This window comes from Zonotrichia leucophrys, chromosome 10 (assembly GCF_028769735.1).
Source record: "Zonotrichia leucophrys gambelii isolate GWCS_2022_RI chromosome 10, RI_Zleu_2.0, whole genome shotgun sequence".
Classification (NCBI taxonomy): Eukaryota; Metazoa; Chordata; class Aves; order Passeriformes; family Passerellidae; genus Zonotrichia; species Zonotrichia leucophrys.
The window spans coordinates 2,350,357-2,366,058 of NC_088180.1; the positions used below are offsets into that span (position 1 = coordinate 2,350,357).

At 44.5% G+C, this 15,702-nt stretch overlaps 1 protein-coding gene across 8 annotated transcripts in view; it reads right to left on the bottom strand.

The window, feature by feature from the left end:
* Positions 1 to 15,702, bottom strand: part of MYO9A (myosin IXA) — a 181,011-nt gene that overhangs the window by 35,270 nt on the left and 130,039 nt on the right. For all 8 annotated transcript variants that reach the window (XM_064721969.1, XM_064721971.1, XM_064721966.1 and 5 more), the window contains 5 exons: positions 13,823 to 13,944; positions 12,671 to 12,812; positions 11,808 to 12,003; positions 7,430 to 7,549; positions 3,089 to 3,164 (listed from right to left, as the gene is read on the bottom strand). In XM_064721969.1, the coding sequence (XP_064578039.1) occupies positions 3,089 to 3,164; positions 7,430 to 7,549; positions 11,808 to 12,003; positions 12,671 to 12,812; positions 13,823 to 13,944 (656 nt within the window). The remainder of the gene's footprint in view (positions 1 to 3,088; positions 3,165 to 7,429; positions 7,550 to 11,807; positions 12,004 to 12,670; positions 12,813 to 13,822; positions 13,945 to 15,702) is intronic.

Genomic DNA, 15,702 nt, shown 5'->3' on the forward strand with positions numbered 1-15,702 from the left:
CTGCTTTCTTAAGCATTCCATTCACAGATGGCTAGTGAGGAGCTGGAATATCCAAGTGATTCCCCCTGTTCACCTTCCTTCTCTTTACATCTCAGATACCATCCACCTCCTGTTTGCAGGTGGGATAAAAAAATCACCACTAAAACTCAACAGCCACTTTTGGGATGTACAACACCATTAATCCTGACTAACCTCTCTGGAAAATCCTAGAAATTCCCACATGGTTTTGAAAAAACCAAAAGATAAAATGACAGGGACACTTCAGGATGGATACATTCAGATGGCAACAGATGCAGGATTTTGGTATTTTGGGGTCAATCCCCTCACCTCGCCCAGCCAGCTGCTTCCAGACCAACACCTGCTCAGACAGCCCTGCACATAAAAGTGTCCCTAGTGAGCACAAACCAGCAGGATCCCAAGTAGCCCAAGTGGTTTTGGTTAGGCATGGCCTGGCCTTCATTTCTCAGCAGCTGGGGAAGGCACTTGGAACGCTCTGCTGAAGCCTGGTTTCCCACCCAGCATGTGCAAACCACCCATCCACTTTTTTTCTGAGATCAGAGGAGAGCACTTGGCTCCCTAAACCCTCCACAGTGACTTCCTGAGTGATGTCATGCCTCAAACTTGCTTTTAGAAACAGGCCCCGGGCTATCCTGTAGGTTGGATGCACAACCAGGCTTATCAGCGACCACATGATCATGAGATGGCTTTGAAAGCAATTCCTGTTTAATTTGGAGCTGTAAATGGCCTGCCAGTCCCTCTGCTGGGAAGCTGCTCATGCCAATCTCTCCTCCAGAGTGTCACCTGCACTCCTGTGCTCACCTCCTCTTGCCCAACCAGCGCCACATTGGTATTTACCTGAAATACCAACATTCATCAAGGGTGACACCACTCTCCAGATCAAAAGCAGCTCCAATGAAAGGGATCAGAATCACCAGCCTGCTCTGAAAGTACAGGCTGGACCTTGGGGATCTTATGAGACATCTGGTTTGTACTTCCAGAAGGAAGGTGACATTTGGGGACCCACTACTGATGATGCCCAAGGGAAGATCACAGACCACATTACTGAGGCATCACAGGAGTTAGGATGGCTCCAAAAGCACTTTTTTTTTTTTTTTTTTTTGCAAATAAAGCCTCAGATTGAGGCTGCTGGTAGGACACAGCTGCTGAGGATGAGGAAGAAAAACAGAGTTTCTCAATTCTGGCTGTTTAGGCTGATTTGTCTGCTGTGCTGGTATGGGCTAAGCCACATAACCAGAGCTCACCCCATACTGAGCTCCACACTAAATAAACACATCCTCCTCCTTGCCTGGCTCAGGAGGAGTTTCCCTGCCTTTACAATGTCCCTTTGCTGAGATAATTAAAATATTTTGGGCTATGAAAATGTTGGCAGCCCCAGCTCCCACACTACAGTGCCTCCAAAGCTGGAGTTGGGCAGTCCAGAAAAGCCCTGTCCCAGTTTACAGATGCTCCAAAGGTGCCAAAGGTTGGATAGAGAAACTGCAGGAATCCTCTTATCTCCAAGGGAAGATCTCCACAGGGACAAAGTTTCACATTACGTTATCTTGAGGGAAACTTGCACAATCAGAGGTGCTGGGAACAGGGAACGTCACCTCTGGAGACACCGACCTTCCCTGCCCTGAGTGCTACCAAGGACTGGCTGTCATCACAACCCAGCCCAGCAGCAGCTCAGCATTATGAGAAAGGGAAGGAGGGTGGCAAAGACTCAGGTGAGGACAGCCAGGGTTGCATCACCTTCCCAGGACAGAGTGGCACTGCTTGTACCACCCGGATTTCTGCTCACATTCGAGAAGTGGCACAAATTTATGAATTCAATCCCACCATTTTAAGTAAATTCCATGCTCTCTAACCACTGAAATGGACTTGTAATGATGTGAGAACATTCAGTTCTCCTTCAGTAGGGTGCTACTGCCTCTCTCAAAGGGGAGGAATTCAGAGGAAGAAGGACACTCTATTCTTGATGGCACCCAGGGAGCACATGGTGAACAAAACCAGGCAGAAGAAGCCACTTTTCTTCCCCTAGAAAAAAAAGGAACTATGTGTATCTAATTTTTGTTGTGGCCATTTGGCATTAAAGCCATTAAAAATGAGCCTTTATAATATCCTTGAGGGATATTTAATTTTGTATGGAAGGGAATTGCACTGAGATGCAAGGACTGATTTAATGGGCCCATTTCAGGAGACAGATTTAGACTCCTCTTGACTCGTTCTGGGCTCCTCATTAACTTCAGAGCAGCCATAAAGACACACCTGGATATCTGCAGCTGCAAGCAGAGCTTGTAGGAGCTGAGGGTGCTCCCATCACTCCCTTCCCCAGCACACACCTGCTCAGAGGGAAGCAGAGAGGCACTGCCTGCCTTTAGAGGGGCATTGGGAAAATCAGACCTCCTGGGATGAGAGGAGGGATAGCACAAGAGCAGCTGGGAAAAGGATCAGTGCCCAGACATGCCCTGGAAATGAAGACTTTGGCTTCACAAGCAAGTTAATTCTGGAATAGGGATGGAGAAGGCTTTGCAGAAGAGGCCCAGATTTGTATCTCAAGTGTAGACCTGAGTTTTATTCAGTAGCTGCTTAAATGGTCAGAAACTTCAAGGAGGGATTTAAAAATAAAAATGTACAGAAAATCTGTAGAAACCAGTAAGTTTTGAAGCAAATGTGCTTTTTTACCCCCTGAAAACAAGCAAGCATTTGGCAAAGTCATCTCAAACTCCATCACTTCCAGGTTTTCCACATTCCAGGGTGCCTGAAGCCACCACATGCTGTAAGCAGCTCTGCACCCAAACCTGTCCTCCTTGAATGACTATTTCCTTGATATTGGCACATTCATTCATTTTTTAAAGCTTCTTATCCCCTCATACACCCATCCCCAACAACTGCTGCCTTTGACACAGGGAAGTTGCCTTTCCTGCTGCTGTTTAGTCAGGAAAGGTGTTTATATCCGATCACACGGCAGAGAAAGAGGGAAGAGAAGTTAAGATTGATAGGTGAGATGGAAAAAATGTCAAAACAGTAATTTTCAGGTACAGACAGTGCTCCCCCATCCCAGACCAAGGTAAAGCAGGATCCTTACCGTGGGCCCCTCTCGTTGATGGTGTTGACTCCCTGCAGGTCTGAGAGCGGCGTCCGCGGGCTCTTCCGAGTGATACCTGAAGCAGCACATGAGGGAGACGTTTCCAGCTGGCTCACACCCAAGAGACAATTAGCAGAGCCATCCCCAGAGACAATTAGCAGAGCCATAGCTGAGGCCTGACTCTGCTGACGCGTCCTGGCACATGCCGGGTGCCAGGGATGCCATCGCTCCCAGTGCCACCTCCCTGCCAGCGCCATCGCCCTCGTGAGTGACACTGCCTGCTCCAGCCTCCCATTGCTCTCCCCACACACAGGGGGTGTTCTGGGGACATGCTGCTCCACCTAGCAAAGAGGAGATGATGGGAGCAGCCACTCATGCTCTCCATGTTCAAGAGATTCCCAAGCTTTCCACTGGGCATGGGATAACCCAGCTGCATGGGCAAAACACCTGGACATAACTAGAATGCTTGGAAAAATGGTCATTTATTCCTTACACACTTCTTCTCTCCCTCCCTCCAAAGAGATGGACATGTGCATCTATTTATGCTTTATAGCATTTATAACTTTATAGCATTTATAACTTTATAGCATTTATAACTTTATAGCATTTCCTACTTGCTGCACATGTCCATCTCTTTGGAGGGAGAGAAGAAGTGTCCAAGGAATAAATGAATGCCTTGGAAATGAAGACTTTGGCTTCACAAGCAAGTTAATTCTGGAATGGGGAAGGAGAAAGCTTTGCAGAAGATGCCCAGATTTGTATCTCAAGTGTAGACCTGAGTTTCATTCAGTAGCTGCTTAAATGGTCAGAAACTTCAAGGAAGGATTTAAAAATGTATATAAAATCTGCAAAAATCAATCAATTTTGAAGCAAATGTGCTTTCCCCCCAATTTTGAAGCAAATGTGCTTTTTTAATATGAAATATATTTCATTTATTCCTTTCCACTTCTTATACTATTATAGACACTTCTACGCTATTTTATAAAGGCCTGATTGCCTATTGAGCCTATATCCTTTGATAGCTAGAATAATTTATTTGTAATAAATTACAACTAATAAAACAATATATTAAATAAAGTATCTATTTTGTATTCAGCCAAGGAAGCTGCCACACATGGTTACAGTAGCAGCTGTTATCTGCCCTGAAGTGGAAATGTTTTGTAACCAAGCACTTAGGAAGACAGGAGACAATTATTGTAGACAACAAAACACTTCAAGTCACCAAACCACAAAAATATAAAGATCTGATAATGTGGAGTTTGACATGGAAACAGCTGAGCAATTTTATAACTGTCTCAAAATCACTGCTGTGAGACAAGAAAAATCACAGCTCTCACCTCAGCATGGGAAAAATGTTTTATTCTACCCTGAGACATCTACAGTGGGAAAAAAACAGGGGGAAAAAAGCTTTCTAAAAAGAAAAAAATCTAAATTATGGTTTGTAGCAGGACAGAAGGAAGCAATGGCATATCCCCTCCTCCCAGTATTTATAATTCCTCTATTTCATACAGCCCAAGTGCTGAGTTAAAAGGTGGCCTGGCGATTTTTTACTCTGAAAGATGAACACAAAGCAAACATGCTGAGACCTGAGCCTGTCCTGCTGTTCTGAGCCTGGAATTCCTGAGGAGAAGATGAATTCCTACCAAAGCCATCCCTTTAACAGGACATTCACCACCCTCCCTGCCCTGTTAAGGTGTGGTAACTGCTCATCTTGGAGCTGAACAGGAGAATCTGCTCATCTTGAATTGGGCAGGAGATCCCTGAAAAGGCTGATGGTCCACCTGGTTAAGTTTTTGCATCTAAAGGTGCCCAAACATTCTGGAAATGCCAACAAAAGAAAACTTGAGGGTGTGCTGTCCCTTTGTCCCTGTGTGTATCTCTGAACCCTGCCCGTGCTCGAGGGCAGGACCAACCAAAGCACTCCTGCTGAGGAGGTTTGGCATCTCCAGCACTGGAGGGTTTTGGAAAGCAAGGCAGGTAATGCATCTGAGTGCTTAACAATACCCAAGCTCAAAACTCTTTTCAATCCCTCTTTTTGTCACTTAAGCCATTTTTGGGTTACATTTCTTGTCCTAGAAGTGTTCTTGTACCTCTTTCAAGGCTGGCATTTCTGTGTTCAAAGTCCTGATTTAAAGCACAGAAACCCAATTGTAAATAGGGAAAAATGGGAATAACCATGAATCTGCTTAAAATGTTGCATTAGCACTTTGTGTAGCTAGTTTTAAACTAAGAAAGCACCTAATGTCTAGCTGGATCTATTCGTAAAATAGATTAAACTAATATATTTTAATATGCCTGGATACTCCCCCATTAAGGCCCAGAAGGCTTTTGCTGCCTAAATGAATCCATGAAAAATGGGATTTCACTGGTATTTCCAAGATTTTTTTAATGCCTACCCTTCTTTTTGGAGCAAAATCTGCCTTCCTACCCTTCTGTCAGGCTCAGACACAGCCTGATCTGGTTTACACTTCAGGCAGAAAATTATTCTGATTTTTGAAGCATATTCCCTTTCCTTCAGCATGAGTGTTTTGGAAAAATGGACTGATTGACCTAACAGGTCTTTGCCTTGTTGAGAAGAGTTCTGGATAAGCTCTGTCAATTCTCTATGGGTGAATACCAACCAGCAGACCTCCAGTGTTGGTTCAGAGGTGTCCAAACCCAGTGCTTTGCTCTGGAGGAACTGGTGGTGTTAGGGAGGCTGTGGATGGTAAGGGAAGGGAGACCAGTTGGCTCCAAAGCTGAATACCAAGGGACCCACAGGGAATCTCAATAAACTCATCAAACCCATTTGTTTTCTCTCTTTGCTCAGAGCTAACTGCACAGCTCAAAACAAGGGGATGACCTTGGTTCCTGTCTCAAGGATGATGTGGATGTGGGAAAAGCCAAGTCCCCGGGGCCAGGCTTGCCTGTGGGGCCCAAACCCTGATGGATTCTGAAGCAGAACATTCCACATTCTCCAAGCCCACCTCAGCTGGGAGCCTGGGGAAGCAGGAGCACACCCCTGGGGAGATGGGAGGGATCTCTGAATGCAGAACTAGAATTACTTGTTTGCCTGGTCAGATGCCAATTCACAAACTGGCAATGTTCTTTTTAGACCCACTTGTTGGATTTATCCCAAGAGATCCCAAATTGTGTGGACTCATCTGTATTAGTGAGGTTTTGAGGTGTTGAGCTCAACAGCTTCCTGTTTCCCATTAAATTAAAGCTCAAAGTATCTCTTGAGTTGTATGAATTTCTTTTTCCTCACCTAAGGAAATGCAAACTAAACCCTGCCCAAAATCTCTCATACTGCTGAGCCAACTTAAAAATGAAAGTTAAATTGATTCATTAATGGCAAGTAAAATTACACTGCTGATAACTATCTTCCTTTTCAATAGTTTCTTAGCAGTATCAGTAAGGTCATTTGGCACAACACCTTTTAATAAAATCAAAAATCAAGTAAAATTTAGCATCACCCCTTATGTTTTCTTATAGCAGTGTTGGGAAATGTAGGGGAAAATAACATAGTTAAATTAAGAATGAAAGCCTAAATTAAGACCTAAACCACCACTGTTTGCCCAACCTCACATGCTGCAGGAAGCAGAGATATCTGACAGAATGTTTCTAACAGGAAAACCATATTTATGAAAATTTAACATGCATCTACTGTACTTACCATGCTCAGATCTACAGAAAAAAAGGTGGTTTCCACTTACACCTAAATTTCAGTAAGTTTAAGCAAGTTGGGCTGCAGAGCAGCTCTATTTCTGTCAGCTTTAACAGGCAACATGAATGAAGAGAATTATGGTAGGAAAATAATACATCTAAACATGACAGCACCAAATATCTATTTAAATATAAAAATAAACCAGAGTAGTGCAGGCAAGAGTGTCCATGTTGTCATGCAGGATGAGTTTATTACATGACAGAGGAGTGAAGATGAAGAAAAGGAGACCAAGTGCATCATTCCATAAAATAACATTGACAACGCTCTGTTTTAAGTAAAAGACCTGAGAGACAATATTTTCACAAGCTAAAGGTATTTCTGAAGTCTAATGAAATCCAAATTACGTTGAATTCCAGCTGTATCAGCTGTGTATCAGGAATATTCTTAATTAATGTCAGTAAATGGGAAAATTGCCAACAAAACAATTTTTCCAAGATCCCAAGAGGTATGGGTTTGCTTTTCACTCTGCCTAATCATTTCCCAATAGGTTCAAAACTGCTCTGAGGCACCTGGTTTGACCATGGAGGGCTCCTCAGGTGTTGGTTTTTTATCCTTTCTGCATGGAATGCACCTGGTTTCCGTTTCTGGACGTGTGAGTGTGGTACCAGAGGGGAGGGTGAGTGGTGGAGCCTTACTGTACTTCTCCTCCTTGCACCTCTGCAGGATCTCTAAGCTCCTCTGATGAACTGGGTGGTGGAGAAAGCTAAAACTATCCACACTTTTCAAAACCGCACATGGCACTGCATCATCATGCCCTTGGGAAGCAAAATAAAAACAAACAAAAAAAATGGAGAGAAGAGAAAGATTTTATAAGCGGAAGTCAGGAGAGGGGAAGGAACAAGCCCAAAGGAGCTCGAGGGTCACAGGTTTTTGTGCTTGACACAATTTAACTGTGGTTTCCTCCTCACAGCACTGAGGCATGGAAGCAATGGGCTGGACCACATCCCAGTCCTAATTAGAATCTTCATTAGACAGAGCATAAACACTTAATAATCACTCCAAGATTATTTGGGCAAAAAGAGGATTATTAGATAAATCTTTACTTTTATTAACTTATTTTTAAAATCCCTTCTGTGCCTCTGCCCAGTGTTACCAGCAAATCCCTGTCCAGCTGCTCCATGACACAGCCTGGAATTCTCATCGTGCATCCCAGTGCTACATTTTGCTCAGATTTTGGCAATTCAAAGGAAAAAAAATGTGAATTATTTGCATTAAGCACCATTTCCATATTCCCTGAGGGCACAGAACACAGAGTCTGGAGTTTGGCAAGAAACCATCAATGCGTGATGGCCCAGCTGTGAGCACAGGCTGGAGGAGAGGTGACACCGGTGACAATGTGCCAGCACACAGATGTCTCTCTGTCGTGGCTGGCCACGTCCAGGAGGTGCCACACTCCCAGTGAGGCGTGGGGAGGTCACCGTGGAGTCACTTTGTGCCAGCATCTCTGGGAGCATTTCATACCAACACATCAAACCACGGGAAAGCACTGATTGGAATTTTCCACAGGAGCACTGCCAAGGGGTTCATCCTCACCTCAACACCAGTGAGACCTCAAACACCAAGCTTTTGGTTGCTGTCACCTGTATTTGGCAAATGCAGCCTTTTTATTAATTATTCTGAGGACAGTGGTTTTTTGGTGATCAGCTTCAGGAATAAATTTGCAGAAACCAGGGGGATTATTTTTAAGGAGAAATTACCAAGGAGCAACCCTTGTTGGCTAAATCCAACTGCAGAGCCCATCAAGGACAGGCACAGCCTCAAGACCACAAAACCTTCATCAGAGCAAGGATTTAGGTCCAGCAAAACCAACTTTGTATGAATAGCACCATTTTCTCCATTAAGTTTTTGCTATGAATTAGAGAGTTTTGCATAATAAATGTGAATTGATGACAGCACAAAAAGTCAATCAGCCCATTTTCTCTCCTTAAAAGCTTGACAGTGTTCCTTTAATCCAAGTTCACAAATAAATGCAGTTCTAACACGCAGTTCTATTGGACCATTTCAGTCCTCACTGATAAACTTAGTAATAAAAAGAATTAAAAATCTAATTATTGAAGAGTTCCACCCTTCAGCTTAAGTGCAGCTCGTCCAATCCTGGCATCTTTCATTTGAGCAGCGTTGGCAGCACCCTAAGAAGCATCACTCAGGCAGAAACACAAAGGCACCAAAGAAAATTCACAGTGACACCACTTTGCTGCTCTTCACCTTCAGGTTAAAGAGGACAATCACACAATCACCAAAAGCTGCACTAGGAGGGTATGAGGAGCACAAAAAAAGAAGAGTCCCCAAAGCCATCAAGAAAAAAATGCTGATTATCCTTCCAGAAGCATCTGCTTGGCATGGAGGAGACAACCAAAAGGATGATGTGGAAAGGAAGCAGAGCAAAATTTTGCAGAGCTGCTTAGACACAAGCCAGGGATTTTTCTGGAAAAACCCTGTTGGGTATTGCAAGCATAAAAGCAAGAGAGATCCAGTTGGGGTTCAGACAAAGAATGCAAAGAGCCTTTAATTAAAATAAGCTAGTTTTGGATATTTTCCTGCTCCCTCACTTCACCTACCTGATGGATGGGGAAAGGACCTCAGAAACCAAGAACAGGCAGCACGTCTTGAAAAAATATCTGTACAAATATTAAGTGTGTGCATGTGGATGACTGTGTGAGAGGCTTTTCTTACTCTACCATCATTTTGTTAGCAGCTTCACATCTGTGGGCAGGCAGATGCTCAAATCAGGCTAATTAAAGCCATCAAGGTTTGATAAAAAACAAAATAAACATCAAACATATGCTGCCTTTGGTCTCTGCTTCTATCTATCAAGATGGGAGAATTTTAGCAATGCTTTGATAACTCATAAATGTTTTCTGCCATAGAGGCAAAGCATCAATTTGGGGTTTTCCTGTACAATTTTGGAGAAGGGAAGGGAATTGCAGCAGCTGGCAGTGGATGCATCATGTTACAGCAGGCTGTCCTGACACTGGCTGAGCCTCCTGCCCACGTCTACCCCTTCCACAGCCACCTGCTCTGGTGACAGGGCTCTGGAGGAGGACAATGGATGGGTGCAAGGTCACACCCGCACACAATTAAACCCTGCTGCTGATCTCACCTTGCTGAGTGTGACCTGGGCAAAGTCAGAATCCCAGAACGGTTTTGAGTTGGAAGGGACCTTAAAAATCATCCAGTCCCACCCCTTGCCCAGGGCAGAGACAACCACAGGCTGCTCCAAGGCTTGTCCAGCCTGGATCATGCCTGGACATGGTGGGCAGCTCTCCAAAGAGGGCAAGGACAGTGATCCCAGCTCTGCCACTGCTTGTAGGTGAAGGTTTTCCCACAGATAAGGTGTACCTCAGTATGGAATTTAGATTTAGGTAATCACCTCCTAGTAGTGTTGCCTGTATAACGGAGACTTTCTCATGACTTTTTCCCAATTTGATGCACATAAAAATTTAGGGTATAAATGATCTGAGGATTGTTGGTAAGTTCAAGATAAGCCTTACCCAGCTTTCTGAAGGGTTTGTTCTTTCTTTGACTCAAAACCCAGAGGGAACAAAGCACAATTCCATTTCAATACAGGCTAAAGGACATGGACAGATAATGGAGCAGCACCATGAGAAGGTTTAGAAATTCAGCCATCACCATGTATTAGTTAATTTTGGTATGGAAAGAGAAGGTGATACAAGAATTGAATCTCAGAATTGTCCCAAGACATCCTGGTCTCATCCAGTTACATATATATCTGTATCTATAATCATATCTATACATTGATACAGATATATATAGAGAGACATAAGCATTTACTGCCACAAACTCTGGCCTGAAAAGCAGGAGCAAGGAGATGAGCACAGCAGGGTGCAGGACCAGCTGCCAGAGACACAGAAAGCGAAGCAGGGCTTGAAATCAGCTCTTACTTCCTGAGATTGAACCATTTTTTTAATATTCTGGATTATCTCATTTGAGTTTAGCCTGGGGTTCATGCAGGATGAAAATGCAAAGATGGATTTTGGAAGCCAGCTCTTTGGAGTGGCCTTTCTCCCAAAGACAATCACCTCTGCCATCTCCCTCTTTGCTTACTCTGTCCAAAAATGCTGCCTTGATGTGCCAGACAGACCCAGGCTCATGAGAATCAGCTCTTCTCTTACACCACATTCAGGAGGTGTCAGAGCAAGAACCTCAAGACCTGAAAGTTGATTTTTTGCCTGCTGCTCTTCTTGGGATTTGCTCCCAAAAAAATGATTCTTTCTGCTTGAACAGCTGCCTCCCTTTGCTCCTTGTCCCAGGCTCCCTCACTCTCCACGATGCAAACCTCACTGATTGCAAAGTAATTCATGGTGCAGCTCTGCCTTTAATTTTAACCCAGCTGACATTTTCCCTGCGGAGGCTCTAATTTCATCACGGATTTCAAGCCCTCTTGTGCCCAGAAATGAACAGTAATAGCTTGTACCCGTCTCTCCGAAATTGCTTTATGCCAAGAAATGGTCTAAAAGCACAGCCAGGTCTTGCCTGCCACAGCATGATGATGCACCATCACTTTCCTTTAATTTAATGCCCCTGTGATCCGTGGTTCTGGATGACTGCAAAGCCATGAATTTTCCTAGACAAGAGACATGCTCTCCTGCAGCTGAAAGGGTGAACAGCTTGGAAAATCATAGGAAGATTTATTGCCTTTTTTTTGTTTCCAGATATAACTAACAGTTCAAGAATTATTACAAAAATAATTTGCTTTTTTTGCTGGATAATTTGTATGTCTCTGTTTGAATGACTTGTGTTTTTCTATCCATGCATCCTACAAAAATGAAAAAATTAAAGCAGTAAAATGAAAATATTTCCTTAGGATACGTTAAAATCCAAATGTACCTTTAAATGTCACTTCTGCAAAAAATCTAATGTTAATTCAATACATTTTCTAATAGGTTCAAAACTAGGTTCAATGAGTCAGGCTACTTCAAACAGGGTAATAACACATTAGAGCCAAAGTGCTGGTGAAAAGCAGGCTCCAGGACAGGCGATGGGCACACATACCAGTTTTCTTGTCCACGTATCGTTTCCCAGCCTCCCTGAAGGCCACCATGGCCCTGAAGAAGGCCCTGAGGACGGCCCAGCGGAACACGGCCACGGGATCGATCCCGATCATGCCGCAGATGAAGGCGTTCCTGCTGCTCCGCAGCAGCGCCACGATGTCCGGCCGCATGTGGTCCGTGTTCTTCTCCCGGAAATCCTAGGCAAAGAGGAAAGAGGAAAATAAACAATACTCACATGATACTACAGGTAGGACCTTCCAGGATATCTCTGGGCCAGCACAATTATTGAATTCTGTTTCTTTTTTCTCTCCTGCTCCCATAGCAGATCTTTATCATCATCATCATCATCTCTAATGCTCATCATGTGCATTTATTGCATCAGAAACACGATGAGAGATTTGCAGCAGCAAATCCCAAGGCTATTTCTCACACCGGAATTCCTTCTGCTCGTAACTGGCACGAATAGAAATGGGGTCAACTTTGGAATAATTCACGTGGGATTCCAGACAGTACATGTAGCAGCGGGATGCAGAGACCTAAGCACACATAACCTGTATTACAAGTGGCTAATGATGACGAAAACACTGGGTTTTCTACACAAACCAAGCCCAGAAAGGCCACTCAATTTCAACTCATTGTTGGGGTGTAGCACTGAACTCACTGCACTCCTCTAAATTCTTCCAAAATGCTCACATGAAGGAGAACAGGAAGACACTGTCCCTACTACTTTCCATTTCCCTCCTGACCCTCCCATCTTCTTGGGCCAAGTCCTCTCCAAAGCATCTCTGTGGAGCCTCTGGGGCTTTTCCTCCCAATCCCAGAGTTAGATGAAAGCAGCTGCTGGGGAGCAGCTGGGTGACAGACCTTGACTCCGTACTTGACTTTGCCCGCGTAGTGTTTGATGATGAAAGCTGGCTCCATCACTGCTGGGAATTCAATGTAGGAGCTCCCCTCGTGCTGACGCTTGAATTTGTCCAGCAGCGTCTGGTTTGTGGCTTGAGGAAAACTGAGGGGAGAGAAATGAAAGGAAGAAGCTGCAAACCTAACAGGAAAACTTTTCCACTTCTTTCATGTCCATGAAAGGGAAAACAGAGACCTTCTGAGCTTCCACTTCTGTGTCTGCTTCAGCAGAGCCTCTTGGTAAGAGAAAGCCAACCCTCCATCCTCAAACCTCATGGCAATCTGCAGCATGGGGATGTATTTCACAACTTTACCCAATTTAAGTTGTTTTATCTCAGTACAACATCACTGGGAGAGCACCACCGCTGGTCTCTTGTCAACGAGACAAGAAGTGGGGGAGAAACCCACGAGGCAAACGGTGGGAGAAGACCTCGTGTCCCTGGCCACGTGGATCTGAGGTGACCTCAGCAAGAACCACCTGGACTTTCCCTGCCTTTTACATGGAGGAAACCAGCACGAGTATCCAATGGGAGAACTGTTCTGCTCCGAAGTTTCCACACCAAGGCAGCCCCAGAAGCCACACGTTCCCCCAAGGACTTCTCCTCAGACAGATGGATGCAACCAAGGGTGCAAATCTGAGCTGAGTCCTTGATGTCCCTGAAACCCTGTGGAAATGCAGCCCCTATGGACAATTGCCCTCACTTCACTCTGGTTCAATTTTTATCAGTCAAATGGATAAATCTACCTTATATCTCAATAACAGCACCTACAGATTCTGCTTGAACTCAAGTACTTGTGTTCAGCACCTTCACACTGTCACATCCCAAGAGATAGGGAAGGAAATTAGGAGAGAAGCAAAGGAAACCTTCTCCCTTCCCTTTAATGGAAGAAATTCTTGAAAGGAATTTTAATTATTATTTTTAAGGCTTTTTGCTCAGCTGGCTGATTCTCCACTCTGTGTGTTGCCACCTCAAAAACAACACTAGAAACACCAATCAGCCCAGCGAGCTATTAGCACCTTTCTGGGAAGTTGTTTCTTTTTCAGAAAACTGAAGGATAAACACATTTTAACCGAAAAACAAATCCCATTTCCAAAGCCAGCATTTTCCTACTCACTTGCTTTCCTCATCCAGCAGATGGAGCAGCCCCGTTGGCTTCTTGCTGATCAGGTTGATGCAGCTGGAGTTGTCTATGTAGTCAATGTTGTGCCAGCTAATTCCTTCTGCTCTATATTCCTCCTAAAAAAAAATAAAAAACAACCCACAGATGACATAATGATGATTTGGTGAAAGCAAAAATAAAAGACAAAATCCAAAGGGTTTTGTGGAAACTGATACACCGTTTACCAAAACGGACATCTCTCCTGTAAATATTCCATCAGTGCTTTCTGTGATTCCAAAGAAAAGGATAAAGAACCTCTGGAACAACCTGAAACAGAGTGAACCACAGAGCATTTCCCAATTTCAGATGCACCAGACATTTCTTCGGACATGGGGTGGCTGTGTGGGAGTCCCAGCCTGCCAAGGACATCCAGTGTGTGTGGACTCCCCTTTTCCTTTTCCTGGATTGCTTCTAAATCACAGCACAGTTTGGGCTGGAAGAGACCTTAAAGCTCTTCTTGTTCCAGCCCCTGCCATGGGCAGCAACAGCTTCCACTATCCCAGCTTGCTCCAAGCTCATCCAACCTGGCCTGGGACACTTCCAGGGATGGGGCAGCCACAGCTGCTCTGGACAACCTGTGCCAGGGCCTCACCATTCTCACAGGTGTTGCTCTGATTTTTTAAGATTTTCTAAGCCTTCTGATGTTTACATTCTTGTAATGAACTTTCTCACACACTTTCTGTAAATAACTTACTGTTTTTGCATTCTTTTATGGAGGAAGAGAAATTTGATGGACTGTTGGTTTGACCAGTGTCATTGGTGAGGTGGCACCTTCACCCTCCAATCCACTGTCACTTTTGGAAATCTATAAATGTTAGAGTCAGAAAATAAACTTCCCTTTTTACCTTGAGAACAGCAGAGTGTCTGGGTTGGGTTGTTTCGTGTCCTATAGTGACACACAGGCATCAATTTCTCCTCAATATCCCATCCATCCCTGCCCAATGGCAGTGGGAGCCATTCCCTGTGTGCTGTCCCTCCATCCCTTGTCCCCAGTCCCTCTCCAGCTCTCCTGGAGCCCCTTCAGGCCCTGCCAGGGGCTCTGAGGTTTCCCTGGAGCCTTCTCCTGTCCAGGTGAGCACCCCCAGCTCTCCCAGCCTGGCTCCAGAGCAGAGGGGCTCCACCCTCAGAGCATCTCCATGGCCTCCTCTGGGCTCTCTGCAGCAGCTCTGTGTCCTCCCTGTGCTGGGGCAGCTCTGCAGGTGGGGTCTCACCTGAGGGGGCAGAAGGGCACATTCTCCTGCTTCCCACACTTTGGGGTTCCCAGTGCATGTGGAACATCCCACCCATCAAAGTGTCACACAGTTTGCATCAATTAATACTTAGTATTCAGTTGCTGGAAAGAAATTGTGGTACAACACATGAATTACACAGAAAAAGCAGTAAAACCTCCCTTTCCTGCCTCCCTGGGCTCTGCTCTTCCATTTTTTAATGTCCATTTTAATGTCCCACTATTAATGGCCTGTGCCATATGAGCTAACAAAGACACCTCCAGTTATACAAAGCCACAGCTCCAGCACCAGCAGAACCACCACCCTCTACAGGAAACGTGAGGATCTGCCCTAAAATTCCAGTTGAGACAAAAAAAGCTATTCATTTTCCACCAAAATAGTTCTAACCCTTGCTCTCCTATAAAGGTTATCTCTGAGACATACTTGCAACTGGAATACTTCAAGAAGTCTTATGCAGAAATTGTTTCAGGGCATCAAAATGAAAGTAGAGTTTAAAAATCATAATTTTCATCATAGGTTTGAGGAGTTGTGACTCACTGTCTAAACAGATATTGGACCATGCACCTTACTCCAAAGTCCTACTGATCCAGCTGCCTTTTTACTTCT